The sequence below is a fragment of the Lutra lutra genome, chromosome 1 (genome assembly GCF_902655055.1).
Source record: "Lutra lutra chromosome 1, mLutLut1.2, whole genome shotgun sequence".
NCBI lineage: Eukaryota > Metazoa > Chordata > Mammalia > Carnivora > Mustelidae > Lutra > Lutra lutra.
Window position 1 is genome coordinate 107,796,953 of NC_062278.1, and position 16,430 is coordinate 107,813,382.

Consider the following 16,430-nt stretch of genomic DNA (forward strand, 5'->3'; position numbering starts at 1 on the left):
CTCCCCGCTGAGCAGAGAGCCCGATGCGGGGCTCGATCCCAGAACCCTGGGATCATGACCTGAGCCGAAGGCAGAGGCTTTAACCCACTGAACCACCCAGGTGCCCCAAAAGTACAATGCATTTTCACCAAGAAGTACTGTTCATTCAGAACTTGACTATACTATAGAAAATGATAACAATTTAGGAAGATAATTTCCAGCATCTATCATAATGCAGGGCATATAATGAATATATTTCTAACTACATGGTTGAGATAAAGCTATGAAAAAGCAACAGGACAAATGGTACATTTTTTTTCTAATTAATAACAGTGACTTTGAAAATTTCAAAGGAAAAACGCTTAGTTCAGAAGTATATTAAATCTATGATGACAAAATCATTGAAATCCAAATCAAATATTCTACGTCAAATTTCTTGAAGCAAAAAATACTGAGATTTCTGAGATTATATTTTCTCCTCAGTCCATTCTTACTACCAGTACCCCTAAGTATATCTGTGTAGGGGCGCCTGGGTGGCTCAGTCAGTTGAGCGTCTGCCTTCGGCTTAGATCATGGTCCGAGGGTCCTGGGATCCAAGGCCCACATTGAGCCGTGAATCGGGCTCTCTGCTCAGCAGTAAGCCTGCTGCTCTTTCTTCCTCTGCTGCTTCCCCTGCTTGTACTCTCTCTCTCTGTCAAATAGGTAAGTAAAATCTTTAAAAAGATCTTAAAATCCTTAAAAAAGAATCGAAGAATATCTTTGTAAGCATTATTGATAGGTAATTTTTGAACCATCTTTAAGTGTTTGCCTACCATTTAATGCTATAGGTGAAAAAGGGAAAATCAACTGTAATTTCCTATTAGACAGTTTTTTGAGTCAAACTTTTTTCTTTTTTCTTTTTTTTTTTAAGATTTATTTATTTTTTTGGCAGACAGAGATCACAAGTAGACAGAGAGCCAGGCAGAGAGAGAGAGGAGGAAGCAGGCTCTCAGTCGAGCAGAGAACCCTATGTGGGGTTCAATCCCAGCACCCTGAGATCATGACCTGAGCTGAAGGCAGAGGCTTTAACCCACTGAGCCACCCAGGTGCCCCAAGTCAAACTTTTTTCAAATGCTTAGAATATTAAGTGGCAAAAAAAAGCTGAAAAAAAAAATGAACTCTTTGTTGCAGATCTAATGGACCTAATGCAGCCTTTTTCTGTTTCTGTCCCTTACTGTGTCCATGCCTCTTGACTCTTCATAATCCCCAAAAGCCACAGCTTGCTATTTTCAACGTATTTTGCTTTTTAAACTTTTTTCAGGAATATCCTTTGAAAAATTGTGGAATTTTTTTTTAGGTCTGTGATAAAGTTTGTTCAATCCCTCTTCAGCAGCCCAGGTATTTAAACTGTCATTAAAGTTTAGAATAATAAATGAAAAAATCTGACTTTGTTTATTGTTGGAATTTTAACATTTAATCATTAAGCATTATAAAAAATAATAATAAAGGGGAGGGCTTCTCTTTTTTTTAATACTAGGATCATGTCTCGTTCCAATCTTGAAAAATAACATTAAAACTTCATGTGGTGGGGCACCTGGCTGGGCTTGGTCAGGAGAGTATTCAACTCCTGATCTCAGGGTTGGGAATTCGACCCCCATGTTGGGTTTAGAGATTACTTAGAAAAATAAAATCTTAAAAAAATTTTTCATGTAAAAGGGCACCTGGGTGGCTCAGTGGGTTAAGCCTCTGCCTTTGGCTCAGGTCATGATCTCAGGGTCCTGGGATCGAGTCCCGCATCAGGCTCTCTGCTCGGCAGAGAGTCTGCTTCCTCCTCTCTCTGCCTGCCTCTCTGCCTACTTGTGATCTCTCTCTCTGTCAAATAAATAAATAAAAATCTTTAAAAAAATTTCATGTATTGATAATTTTTCCATTTTTTTTAAAGATTTTATTTATTTATTTGACAGATCACAAGTAGGCAGAGAGGCAGGTAGAGAGAGAAGGGGAAGCAGGCTCCCTGCCGAGCAGAGAGCCCGATGTGGGGCTCGATCCCAGGACCCTGAGATCATGACCTGAGCCAAAGGCAGAGGTTTAACCCACTGAGCCACCCAGGTGCCCCAATGTTTCCATTTAAAAAAAAAAAAAAGACTTTATTTGACACAGAGAGAGAGAGCACACAAGCAGGGGGAGCAGCAGAGAGAGAGGGAGAAGCAGGCTCTCTGTGAGCAGGAAGCCCAACATGGGGCTTGATCCCAGAACCCTGGGAGTTGAAGGCAGACGCTTACTGACTGAGGCACCCAGCCGCGCCCCAATAAATTATTTTTCTTACTAGCTGTCACAACTTTTGAGATTCTAATAGAGTGAAATAAGCTACTATATCTAATACAAGTAATTTCCTGATATGAAGGAATAACTGATTTCAAGGTTGCTTGCTTCATTTATTTCTGAGCATTATTACCTGAAATGACATTGTAATAAGATCCTATAATCATAATAGTTTAAGAATCATCATTAAAGTGACTGTAAGGTTCAATACTGTAGGCTAGGTTCTATCTGAAAACTGAGGATGATACAGTTTTTTATTGTATTCAGAACTTTTTGAGTTTATAGAAAGAGCTCACTGTGCTTTAGATGAAAAATGTAGTTTGGCACATAATTGGTATAATTCATGGGTGTTATTCCAGATAAAAGTTTGTCATTCATTAATGATAATGGGGCAAGTTATTCTGGGTATGTGTAAACTCTCATATAGGTACTTTCAAGTACTCATGAATTCTTTTAGACCTAACAGATATATTACCTTCTGTTATATAAGTCTACCAAGATTTAATTTCTTCTTTAAGAGCAAAACTTAGGGGTTCCTGGGTGGCTCAGTCAGTTAAGCATCTGCCTTCAGCTCCAGTCCTGATCTCAGAGTTCTGGGATCAAGCCCCATGTTGGGTTCCCCGCTTACCCGAGAGTCTGCTTCTCCCTCTCCCTCCACTCCCTCCCCACCTGCTCATGCTCACTCTTTCAAATAAATAAATAAAATCTTAAAAAAAAAAAGAGCAAAACTTATATACACAGCAAATCTAGTTAAGTAAAAATGTTTATTGTACTGATTGGTAGAACCCATCTCATTGTTAGTTATATAGGAACAGGATGATAGTAATTTGCAATAACTTTCTGAATTAAAGTAATTGAATAATTAAAATAACGTAAATAGAATGTTTGACCTGCAGCATAACCAGATCCAGGAAATAGGAAGACAGTTTTAGTGTAATTTCTTTCTTGGAAGAATCACCCTCATCCTTGCAAGAATATTTGTTTCTTATAGTAATTATGTTATTGACAAAGAAGAGTAAATTTCAGCTAAGAATCCCATTTTGAGCAAAGGTAAAATATTATTGGGGGAGTTTATATAACCCAGCCAAGGCCCCTAATAACAGTGCTTTGTTAATTTGTTTTTGAGTCTTTCTCTCATTCATTCATTCAGCTTGTGGGTAATCCCACATAATGAATAATGTTCCTACTCCTTGGTCATGTAATAGCCACTTGCTATAATAAAGGACCTCCCTGTAATAGGAGAAGCAAGCCACACTCTTCGAAAATATTTTTGTTCAACTACTGTTAAGTTAAAACCCTTCTTTCAGTCCACTACCCCCACTTCACCTCCTGCATCTTGGCCCCAATCATAACATATATTTTATTTTAACATTTCATTCATGCAAAATTATCTAGCACTCACACACAGAGCAGGAGTTCAACAAAAGGGAGCTTATTTCATGACTTTTGTCTGCTAAAGCATGTCTTATTTTACTTTTCAGCTTGCTACTAAATCCCTTGCCTTCCAGAGTTAATTTTTTTTTTTTTTTAATGTATTTGGTTCAACAGGAAAACTGTGGTATGTCTGTGTGCAATGGTAAAATATATATCCTGGGTGGAAGACGGGAAAATGGAGAAGCCACAGACACTATTCTCTGTTATGATCCTGCAACAAGTATCATCACAGGGGTGGCTGCAATGCCCAGGCCAGTGTCCTATCATGGCTGTGTGACTATACATAGATACAATGAAAAATGCTTTAAGCTCTAAAGCCAGGATACCTCACCCAAGAAGCCACACTGATCCAAGATAAGAGGTTTTAAGAACTCCAGAGTGGGAACTTGACATATCTCCTTTTGTGCCATGTACACAAAAAAGTAAAGATAATAATTGTGGTGCCTTTCCCCTGAAATATCGATCTTTCAAACTGTAATAAAGTCTTTCCTGTAATTGGAAAAAAAATTTTTGTTGTTGAAGGTAATAGTGGTTATTGCTTGGGTTTTGAGAGTGTACCTTTGTAAGTATTTGTAAGAAATTCATGTGGAATAGGAAATAATGTCTGCCTGTGTAACCTTTAGGAATTTCTGAATGGTTTCTCCATTTATATATGTTTATCTGTAAGCCTGTATATTCCTTATTTTGTCATATATGTATAGAAAATTGCATGACTTAGGCTTCATTTAGGTTAAATCACATAATGCTTAGAATGCTTACAAAGGGGAGAAATCAGTTTAAAAAATCTTTTTCACTAAAAATACATCCAAACTGATAAATTTTATTGAAGGTTTTTTTCAATAACTGATAAAAATTTAATGACAACAATTTGAATATGATAAAATACTGAATTATCATGACTTCTTAGAATTGCTGTCTTATATTAAACGTATTTTTGGAAGAACATTGGGTAGGAGATAGAAAAGCAAGTGCCCCTAAAGTGGGGAGTAAAATTATAGGTTAATTCCTAAGAAAAATTATGTAAGACCTTGAAGGGAAAAACAACCCACTGTGGCTCTCAAAATACCTCTGTATCATCTCTAAATCCTCTAAGGAACACCTTTTTAGAACCTGGCAAGAGAGTTGAAATCCATTTTGCAATATTATTTTATAGAAAACAGGGAAAAATTTTCTCCCTAGCCCAGTAGGGTTTGACTTCATTAGTATGGTGCTTTGGGAGAGGACCTCTTCCCTCATTATCCTCCTTTCGAGTGAACAGGTAAAAATCTTGGAGTCTCCACGCTTGAGTTATCTTTAAAGGATAAAGGCGGGACCACCTATCAGTGGGTCCATTTTTCTTTTAAAATTAGCTATCCAAAAAACCTAATAGTGGTATTTGCAGTCTTTGAAGATAAATCTTTCAGTTGCTACCCATTGTGGAAAATACTGGTCAACATTCTCAAATTGCCTTTGTCTAGATTTTTCAACTCTAGTTGATAAGCTTACTAGTTTTCAGTGAGGAATGTAAAATGTTTTCTAAGGCAAATGGAATGACAGGAACTGTAGAATAAGTGATTACTGTTATTCCTGGGTGAACAGACATAATTTACAACATTTTAGGGATATTCCAGGGATGTTCCGGGTAGCCTGCTGGATTTCGACTGCCCAGGCACTATTGTTGTCTCAGATCATAATTATATACTCTTTGTCACAGGAGAGATGATGCAAATGTGTGATCATAGTACCACCAGATATCTGTTAAAACTAAGTTAGTAATAAAAAATCTAACATAGATAAATCATTTTGTTTTCTCACCTTAGGATGATACAGAGATTTCTAATAAACTGTATGGCATCGGCATCAATTTAGCTGGAATCTGAATTCTGAGGAAAACTCTAAAGATCTTATAAATGTTTAGGGAATTAAATTTTTCAAATCATAATTTGAAATGACATGTACCTTTTCCTGATAATTATCAGAGCAATTCAGGAAACAGTTTTCTATTGTTTTCGTTGAAAAGACAATTGTAAATACAATTGGGATACTTGTTTTAATTCTGAAGTAAACATCTACTTCTGCATTATACCTTTTGTAGATAATGGAACCTATTTAGTTCAGAGATTCTTTGCAGCAGATGGGATGACGTATGAGAAGTGTTTTGTAAATGCTGAGGATTATACAAATGATACTTGTTATTTTCATGTGTATTCGTAAGATCATGCCCATACATAAATAGACACCGCACACACACAAAAAACTCTCAAGATCACTTGTATTGTAGTACTTATGTACTTAGTATTGTAAAAATATTAACTAGTTACTTGTATTTCTTTATACATTTATTTTTACTATCCGTGTGTTGTACTAAATTTGAAATGAAATCCTATAAAACAATTTGTTTAAACATAGACCTCATGCCAATATTGTTTCATTTTTTTCTACATAATTTAAAACTATGTAAATTAAGTAGGCCACCAAGAACTTCACTTGAATTCTATGAAATTAACAGTTTTTGAAATTACTCAGCTGATATTTTAATATACTCTAGTTATCTTCCTTTATTGATTGTTGATAAATAACAGTGTTAGCATTGATCAAAGAATTTTAGGATATAATTAGTATATATCAAAAGGGATTCATCAGCCAAATTGTGTCAGATTATATTTATACTGTCATCACATAGTTGACAGGTTTTCTTTTGATAGGAGATGCTCATATAAGCCTTTGGATTAGTATGTATGTATATACATGTATAGATAGATAGCATAGTCATGTACATGCATATATACAAACACCAAGAATTTGATCAGTTTGTGATGATCAGAAAACACATAAAGTAAGAATTAGTTGACTTAATTTCAATCCCAGAAATTTTTATTTGGGCATTTCTATAATACTTTTTTCATTTGAAAGTACATGATAAGGGCCACTTGGCTGGCTCAGTCAGTGGAGTATGCAACTCTTGATCTTGGGGTCATGAGTTTGAGCCCCACATTGGGTATAATGATTACTTAAAAAAAATTTTGAAGTACATGATGAGTATTAGTATAATGACTTATATACAGTCAGAATCTGTGTAATACATAAGGTTTCACAAGATTAGAAAACAAATTGGAGGTAGAGATGAGTTTGCTAAACCCAGCTGTGATACCTCAGTGGGAAAAGGAATTCAAGCATATGTTTAGTAGATTAACAAGAAAGTATAGTTGTTTTTTGTTCATGAACGTGTGTTTTCCTGTCTATGAGTGAGCTATAAAGTGGTCTAATTTTTAAAACAGTAGACCTTTGTTTTTAAATTTAATCTCCCCACTGACTACTGCACAGGTATGAAATAGTAGCTTATAGAGTCTTCAGTAACCTTCTGTTTTCCTAGATGACTGAAATATAGATATTTTCCTCCATTTAAACCAGGTGTTAAGAAAAGAGTGATGTAAATACTCAGGGAGGGTATTAATTTGTCATTTTGGCCTATTGGGGTGTTTAAAGTGCCATAACTATAGAACCTTCAGTTCATGATCCTAGAGTAAATTTAATTTGGTAAAGGGGCTTCACACAGGCAGTGGTTGAACATTCATTCTTTTATATTTAGAAAGATGAAAATGTTTTGTGGACTGATACATTTTTCTCTTAGTGAATACGAATTGTTTATGTATCTCTACTGTCATATACCCTTTTGAAACTCAGGAAAGACAAAGGTTCAGTTATACTACTTTTGTCAATATGCAAACCAGGTGTGTGTTGTTTGTTTTGTTTTGTTTTGTTTTCCTGTTGTCTGGATATGGCAATAGATTAAAAAAAAAAAAAGGAATTGCTGTGAGAACCCATACATGAAAAGAGAGGGTTTGAATTGTTGTGTGTGCCTTTTGTGTCTTGAAATTTATGTGTGGAAAAGACATCTCCAGACTGTATTTTCAAAGAGAAGAGATAGCTATTTATGTGGTGCCAAGTAATAAGATAATGTCTCTTAAAGGTTTCCTATGGAAGCCTTTATTTTACTAAACTCAAGACACAAGTTAACCTCAACATAATTTTGGCCTTACTAGAATTTCTTGTGCATTATATCAAAAGCCAGGTTTACATCACCTCACCCCATTATTCTTTTTAGTTAATAAATTCACCATATCAAGTAACCAGAATGGGGGCAATTTGGTTGGCCTTTAAGTAGGTTTGTCTAGGTAGCTCTACTCATTGTCACATTTAATGCTAGACATCAGAAACCACTTGAGCCAGAGTGTGAATTGATAATTCCAGAGACATTTTCAACAGACTTCACATTTTTTAATGTTTTTTATGAATGTGTTATGTTTGTGTGGTTGCCTTAGATATTAAATTTACTTAGTGCTGAAGATGATCATCATAATTTTTTTAAAAAACAGCAGTAGTCATAACTTATTTTATATATTGTTCCAAAGAGAAAAAATTTGTTTTGATGTTTTCAGAATAACTGCATTGGAATTTGTTTATGTGCCTTAAGTTCTCTAGTGCTTTTTCAGCTTTTTTTTTTTTTTTTCATTCTAAATAAAGCTTACCTTAGATGTGTTTCATATTTGTTTCCTACAGAGTAAGTAAACTCCCCTTCTTAAAAGTTTTAATAAGCACCATGTGATTGCTTGGCAGAACGAGAATGTTAAGAAATGTTGTTGAGTGCTTGGAGTTTTATTATATTTGAGGGTTTTGTTTTGGTTACCAAGGTGCTTTTTAGGATATTTAGACAAACATCTAACATTGATTAAACCTTTTAAAACATCATTTGCAGTATCTGCATCTAATGTCAGAAAAGTAAATGTATTTACTTTTGTTCCATCCTTATGCACTATTTTTTTTCTTACTCTTGCTTTCCTCATCATCCTCCCCCCCCACCCCGAGTTTCTTTATTTAAATTTTTGAGAATTTCTGGAGCTAAGACAACAATTACAGAGTTGAAAAAAAGCATAATATGCTTTACAACTTGTACAGACCTATGGTAGCCAAATGTCATTTGCTTTCAGTGAGAGGCTCCAAGAATCTTCACAGTAAAAAAAAAATGCTTTGTACTTTGTTCTCAATTTGGTTGTAGCACATTAATACTTACATGTCTTGTTTAAATATACTTTGTGCATAGTTTAGTTTTTTAAGTTGTATCTAATAAAATGTCCTTTAACCATTATTATTTGACTATATAGTTGTATTAAATTTTGTTTACCAAAACCTTGTTGTTTTGTTTTACTTTAAATACATCCAAAAGGTTATGCAAAAAAAGGGATGGAAGGGGGCGCCTGGGTGGCTCAGTGGGTTAAAGCCTCTGCCTTCGGCTCAGGTCATGATCCCAGGGTCCTGGGATCAAGCCCCACACCGGGCTCTCTGCTCAGTGGGGAGCCTGCTTCCTCCTCTCTCTCTCTGCCTGAGGCCTCTCTGCTTACTTGTGATCTCTGTCTGTCAAATAAATAAATAAAATCTTTTAAAAAAAATAAAAGGGATGGAGGGAGATTCATATTAGTATATGTGAATATTTACTGGTATGTCCATAAATTAACTAGAAGAATTAATAAAACATTAGTGTATATGAAGAAATGAAATGGTGGCTGAAGAACAGGTAAAAAGGAAATACCACTGCATATTTATATATAATTATATGTAATTATGTATAAAAATGCATGTAATCAATGTTTTAGTCTGAACCACATGGAAGTGTTAACCTAGCCACAAAAAAATTTTAGGGATGCCTGGGTGGTGCCGTCGATTAAGCATCTGCCTCTGGCTCAGATCATGATCCCAGAGTCCTGGGATCAAGCCCTGAATTGGGCTCCCTGCTCAGTAGGGAGTCTACTTCTCCCTCTGCCCATCACCCCACTTGTGTTCTATCTCTCAAATTAAAAAAAAAAAGTTCAAAAAAAATTTTTTTAATTACCAGAAAGTTACCCATAACATGTGTACTCTAGTGTTCTTTGATTTGACTCTCAAAAGTATTCCTGTAGTAATATTAAGAGTAAAGAAATTTTCTTTCAGATGTCAAAGAAAGGACATATTATTTACAGTATAGGTAATGTCTGATTTTACATTAACAAAAGTAAATTTTTGGAAAGATGTAAGTATGTTACAGGGCATATGTAATGCTTAGCTTTTTAGATTTAGTTTTTAAATTGTGCCATCAAAATAAGATGGCAAGTTAGAGTGCTTCTTAAACAATCCATGTTAATTTTTCCTTTGACTCAATTCCTTTGTAGTCACCCCTGGAAAGTACATGGCTTCATCAGACCTGATTCCAACTAGTGCTCTACCATAAAGCCATTTAACCTCTGAACCATACTTTCCTTATTCTAGGAAAGGCCATGATACTTAACCTCATAGGCTTGTTGTAAGGAGATAAGCTAATGGGATATGTGTTAAAGGGTGAATAGTTCTGGCACAAGAGAACATAAATGTCAGTTTCTTGTCCATGTAGCTAGTTCAGGACAAAAATGCAATATGTAGAAGCAGGGAAGGAGTTGAAAAAAATAAAAATATTTGGACAGTGGGTAAAGAATAGAAGCCTCTTGTACTTTCAATTTTATCTTTAAAAAATCACCTGCACTCTTGAGGCTCCTGGCTGGCTCAGTCGCTAGAGCATGTGACTCTTGACCTCAGAGTTGTGAGTTCTAGCCCCACATTGAACACAGAGAGCTTACTTTATTTTTTCTTTTTTTAAGATTTTATTTATTTGAGACAGCATGAGCCAGGGGGGCAGGGGTGGGGGCAGAGGGAGAGGGAGAAGCAGACTCCCTCTGAGCAGGGAGCCCAGTGGGGCCTCAATCCCAGGATCTGTGATATGACCTGAGCTGAAGGCAGATGCTGAACTGACTGAGACACCTAGACACCCCACATAGAGCTTGCTTTAAGGAAAAAAATCACCTGCACTCTTAATGGAATGAGGGAAAAAATGGACTAACCCTGCCTTCTGCTTTTCTGATATTTTTTTTTTTAATAGGCAGAGAGAGAGAGAGAGAGAAGCAGGCTCCCTGCTGAGCAGAGAGCCCGACGCGGGACTCAATCCCAGGACCCCGAGATCATGACCTGAGCCGAAGGCAGCGGCTTAACCCACTGAGCCACCCAGGCGCCCCTGATATTAACTTTTAATGGAGATTTAGAAAATCAAAAAAGGCATGGTTTTCCTCCTAATTTTGTTGAGGCCTTTATTTTTTGCTTCATGTTTTTTTATGATGTTTTGACATCTTAGGGGACTTTGCTGGGAGAAACTGCCCTTCCTAAAACTAGCTAATTCCTGCAAACAGTAACCAACTTGTCAGCAAGCCTACCTTTCATATATAAACCAAACAATCTCGTCTACTCCCCCAACCACCTCCACCCCAGCTCTCACACACCAGGCCAATATTTCCCCTACTCTGAGTCACTCCAGGGTCAGGTACCAAACAACTAAGAACAGCTCCTCTGTCCTGAAGCCTACCGGAATTATTAAAACTAGCCAATCTTAAACTGTTTACCCTGCCCTGCCGTGACTTTTTCATGAAAACGCCAATAAAACCTCCAACCTAAGCTCTCCCCTCGTTTCTTTCTGCCTCCTGACACGGGTGCTTTCTCCGTGGCTCTGCATGACATGCTGTGCCTCTTGTTTCTAGAGAAACTATGAGTAACATTAAACTTTTATCTCAGTATATTTATCTCTTTGTATTGTCACTCAGTCACCTAAGACTCACAAAGCATAGAGGGACTTACTGTATTAGTGAGTAAAAGCACCAATTCTGTTTTTTATGGTAATACAAGATCCTGTTCAGAATAGTAGACCTTAAAACAGGATTTTTGAGTCATAGTTTGATAAACGTAATAATCAGTACATGTGTACTGTAACCAAAGAGCTAAAGAGGAATCAGTCCAAAGAGTTTAGGCTTTGAGTGCGGATACCCTTTTATTAAGAGACAGTGTGATAAAGGGAGGCATCTTGTCCAAATGGGAGAAGAAAAGACTTTAAAAGTTCACATGTAGGGGTGTCTGGGTGGTACAGTAGGTTAAGCCTTGACTTGGTTTTGGCTCAGGTCATGATCTGCTGGGTCATGGAATCAACCCCTGACTCAGAGTCGGGCTCTGCTGTCACTAGGGAGTCTGAAGATTCTCTCCCTCTGCCCCTCCTCCCACTCTCTCTCTCATGAAGGGAAGAAAGGAGGGGGAGGGGAAAGGAAGGAAGAGAGGGAGGGAAGAAGGAAGGGGGAAGGAAGAAAAGGAGGGAGGGAGGAAGGAAGAAAGGAAGGTGTGTTCGTTGGTCAAATGTATTTGTTCACACACACACTCCATCCTGCTGGGATTTGGTGGATGATACCAAAGATGGTAGGGCTTTACAAGAATTCAGGGTCCCCTGTGAACAAAAGAGGTAAAACCAAAGAGAAAGCAAAAGCAACCCTTCAAAAAGCTTTCTTGTATGTTATGGCAGCCATGGAAATGGGCCTGGCCAGCCTCCAACTACAAGGAGCATAACTGACCAAATAAGGCCCCAGCTGGTGGCTTTGAAATCCGTCTTGCATTTGCACTGAGGCCACACCTCACACCAGCTGCTCCCAGCCAATGTCTTGTGGTAGGGCTACTTAAGGCACATGTGTTCCTGAAAGATAGGTTTCTCCTTTTCTTTTTTCTTTTCTTTTCTTTTCTTTTCTTTTCTTTTCTTTTTTCTTTTTTTTTTTTTTTCTTTCTTTTTTAAGAAGGATAGGGGGGTGATAGGCAGAGAGAGAGAGAGAGTCTTAGGCAGGCTCCCTGCCCAGCACGGAGCCTAATACAGGGCTTGATCTCAGAGCCCTGAGATCATGACCTGAGCTGAAATCAAGAGTTGGAGGCCTAACCTACTGAGCAACCCAGGAGTCCCAAGACAGATCTCTCCTGACGGTGGATTTTGGCTCCATGACTCCCATTCTACTTTGTCCAACCTTTATTAAACTACATGCTAATGCAGGATGTTTCTATCCAACCTTCTTTCCCTCTTCCCTTCACTTGATTTTAGCATCTAATGGCTCTCTCCCCACGTTTTCCGTCACAGGGCATTTCCCTGAATGTTTTCATTAAAATCTTTGCATATTTGATGTCATCTTCTCAGAGAGCATAGGACTGGCATATGTAGAAAAAAGTCCCTTGGGAATCATTGCCCTAATGATAAAGTTAGCACTGTGGAGCTATCCACTAATCCTGGTTTTCCGAAAAGTCCTAGATATTAAACTTAGATTAGGCTCAGCGACAACATAATGTGAAAATAGGTAAAGTTGACTGTTGGAGTGCCTGGGTGGCTCATTTGATTAAGCATCTACCTTTGGCTCAGGTCATGATCCCATGGTCCTGGGATCAAGTCCCAGCCTGCTGAGCAGGGAACCTGCTCTTCCCTCTCCTTCTGCCCCTCCCCCATCTTGTTTTCTCTCTCTCTCTCTCTCCCTCTCAAAGAAGTAAATAAAAGATATTTAAAAAAAATAACAAAGTCAACTGTTTACAAATGCCGGCTTTAACATTTACTACCTATACATCTTTGGGTGAGATATTTAAACTTTTCTGAGTTTCAGTTTTTCCCCTTCCCACTTAGGCTTAGTTTGAGCATTAAATTAGAACGTAAAAGCACTCAACACAGTACATGGCAATGGTGCTTAATCAGGAATGGTAGTAATTAATAGCTTAGAGATATAATTCATTTATTTATTCATTTATTTGGCAAACATTGGAATCCTTGATGAGGATCAGGCAGAACTTTTCCTACTGGCATTGTATTAATGAATGTGACAGTCCCTGTTCTTAAGCTTTATAGACTGATAGGAGAAGTGGACATGTGAACAGATAAATTCTATATAATGTGATAGAGAAAGTTACAGGCATTCCAGTTACCAAGAAAGTGTGTAAATAGGAATAAAGAATCATCAGTTTCCAGAGTAAAGAGATTTTATGGTTCCTTCTTTCCCATTGTGCCAGTCACTGGGTAAGGTGCCATGGGATTAATACATCAAATGAGATAGGTCCTGTCCTCTAGAAGTTTTCTGTGAAATGAGGAACTGCAAAGCAGTCAGGGAGGGGCTGCTTGCTGAGACAGGGAAACATTGCATTAATACCCTAGGTTTTTTTGGTTGTGGGTTTTTGTAGTATTTTTTGTTTTTTCTTTTTTTTTAGTTTTTTGGTTTTTAAGTAGGCTCCACACCCAACATGGGGATTGAACTCATAACCCTGAGATCAAGAGTTGCATGCTCTCCTGAATGAGTCAGCCAGGTACCCCCTCATGCCCTAGTTTGTTGCATTTTCCACTTCTCAACTTGTAGCTTCCATATTCCTACCATTCACCATGTTGTTTATAGCAAAACTGACATCTTACTCACAGTCTTGGTCTTAATTTCTGCCATTATCCTGGGTCATTTCAGCATATAGAACCTCTTTGTTCTAGCCTTACAGTATTTTGACCTCCACTCAAGAGACCTTTACCCTCACTCACTCTAGTAACCCACAAGGCCTTGCCTTAGATCATTCCATCACCCAGAATAGCTCTTCCAATGAAACCTTTACCTCTAAAGCCTTTCTGTCTTTTGCCACAGCCTTCCCTTCCTTCCTCTCTCATTCCATGACTTTCCTTGTGATCTTGTTCAGATCTCTAATCTGCCAACATGTCTTCATGCAGGCCCCTAGACTGCCCACTATCCCTTCCTAGCCTGCATTCCATAGTTATAATGTTGTCCCAACCAGTGTCAACAGCACTCAAAATCTGCTCACCCTTTTGATCTTCCATCCCACTTTCTCTTCTCTGTCCACATGAGAATCAACCCAATTACTGGCCTTCTCTACTCCTACTCCCAAGCTGTTGAGTACTGATAGAGAAAATAAATTAGCTGCAAACTGGGCAAGATACTCTTGGCAAACCTTTAATGCACCTACCCTCTCTCCTTTTCCCTTTATGACAGCTCATTCCCTGCTCTCCTGGAATACTCTATTATCTTCTCTTCTGTTCTCAGCAGTTGATCCTGCCTTTTCCTCCGAAGACTTAAACATCTAAGTAGACATCTCTCTCAGCATCTTGCCCTCCTGTCCACTCTCCTTCATGATTTAGGTTTCCGTCCTCCCTCTTACCTCTGAATCCCTATTGTGCAGCATTTTAGGAAAATCCCTCTACCTCCATCTCTGATTGTCAATCTCTTTCTCCTTTCTCACAGCATTTAAACATACTCCAGCCCCTCTCATCTTTAAAACCCTTTCTGCAGCTTTAAGTTCCTTTCAAACTCCACCTTATTTTTAGAAAATCTCTCCTGGGGCGCCTGGGCGGCTCTGTTGGTTAAGCTTCTGACTCCTCATTTCTGCTCAGGTCTGATCTCATGGCTCATGAGACAGTCCCACAGCGGGCTCCAAGCTCAGCATGGAGTCAGCTCAAAGATTGTCTCCCTCTGCCCCTCCCCCCACTTGTGCTCTCTCTTTCTCTCTCTAAAATAAATAAATATTTTTTTTAAACCTCTCCTTGGATAATGGTATTAAAGAGGGCACTTGTTATGATGAGCACTGGATGTTATATGTTAGTGATGAATCACTAAATTCTTCTCCTGAAAACAGTATTATAACATATGTTAACTAACTAGAATTTAAATAAAATTCTGAAAATAAAACAACTATGCTTAATAAAAATAAAAATAATTTAAAAATAAATTAAAAATCTCTCCTTTCAGGGTGCCTGACTGGCTTGGTTGGTGGAGCATGGGACTCTTGATCTCAGGGTGTGAGTTCAAGCCCCACCTTAGGCACAGAGATTACCAAAAAAAAAAAAAAAAAAAAAGAGAGAGAGAGAGAGAGAAATTTTAAACTTCTTTGCCTCACTTCTTACTACACTGCAATCTGGCTCACATACACCGTTACTGAAATCACACCTGCCTAGAGAGCCGATTACATCTTTGTCATTAAATCCAAAACCCTTATTTTATTTAACTCCCTAAAAATTTGATGCCCTTGATTACATTTTTTTCTATCTTGGCTATAGTCAAATTTTCCCTTTTCTTTCATGTTCTCTTCCTCCACCTCTGCCCTAAATCCCCAGTCAGCAGGCTTTCTTCCTAACTTGCAGATAATTAACCTGGGCAATTTTATCCACTTATATGGCTCCAGTTATATCTACATTTAATGACTCCTAAATATAAATATTCAGTCAATATACTTGTATCCAAATGTCTTTTTTTAATTTAATTTTTAAAAGATTTTTATTTATTTATTTGATAGAGAGAGAGATCACAAGTAGGTGGAGAGACAGGCAGAGAGAGAGGGGAAGCAAGCTCCCTGCTGAGCAGAGAGCCTGGTGTGGGACTCGATCCCAGGACCCTGAGATCATGACCAGAGCTGAAGGCAGAGACTTAACCCACTGAGCCACCTAGGCAGCCCATAAATTTAATATATTTTTAAGTAAGCTCTATGCCTACCACGGGGCGTGAATTTACCACTTCAAGATCAAGAGTTGCATGCTCCACCAACTACATTTACAAGGCACCCCTGCTTGTATCCAAATATCTATTAGAAATTTCTGCCTGAGTCTTTAATATGGGACTACTAGCACCTGAAATCAGAATCTCTTTCTCCAAGAATACTCACTTATCTTGTAGTCTCTCTTCTGTAACAAATAGCAAAATTGCATATCAAAGACAGAAATCTAGAAGTAATTTTTTTCTGTTATTCAATCATACATTCAAATATTTACGAGTACCTACCTTGTGCCAAGAACTCTTCCTCTTTGATATTTAAATCTACCTCTCTGTCTATCTAGCTGTCTATCTGTCCATCCATCT

The 16,430-nt window shown here is 37.8% G+C and overlaps 1 protein-coding gene across 7 annotated transcripts in view; it reads left to right on the top strand.

The window, feature by feature from the left end:
* KLHL24 (kelch like family member 24) overlaps positions 1–11,205 on the top strand; it is a 50,983-nt gene extending 39,778 nt beyond the window's left edge. For 6 of the 7 annotated variants that reach the window (XM_047731592.1, XM_047731606.1, XM_047731623.1 and 3 more), the window contains one exon: positions 3,829–8,880. In XM_047731592.1, the coding sequence (XP_047587548.1) occupies positions 3,829–4,029 (201 nt within the window). In that variant the 3' untranslated portion in view covers positions 4,030–8,880. Of the gene's footprint in view, positions 1–3,828; positions 8,881–10,636 lie in introns of those variants that run through there. The other variant, XM_047731640.1, reaches the window with a different exon arrangement.
* Positions 11,206–16,430: the final 5,225 nt, after the last annotated feature.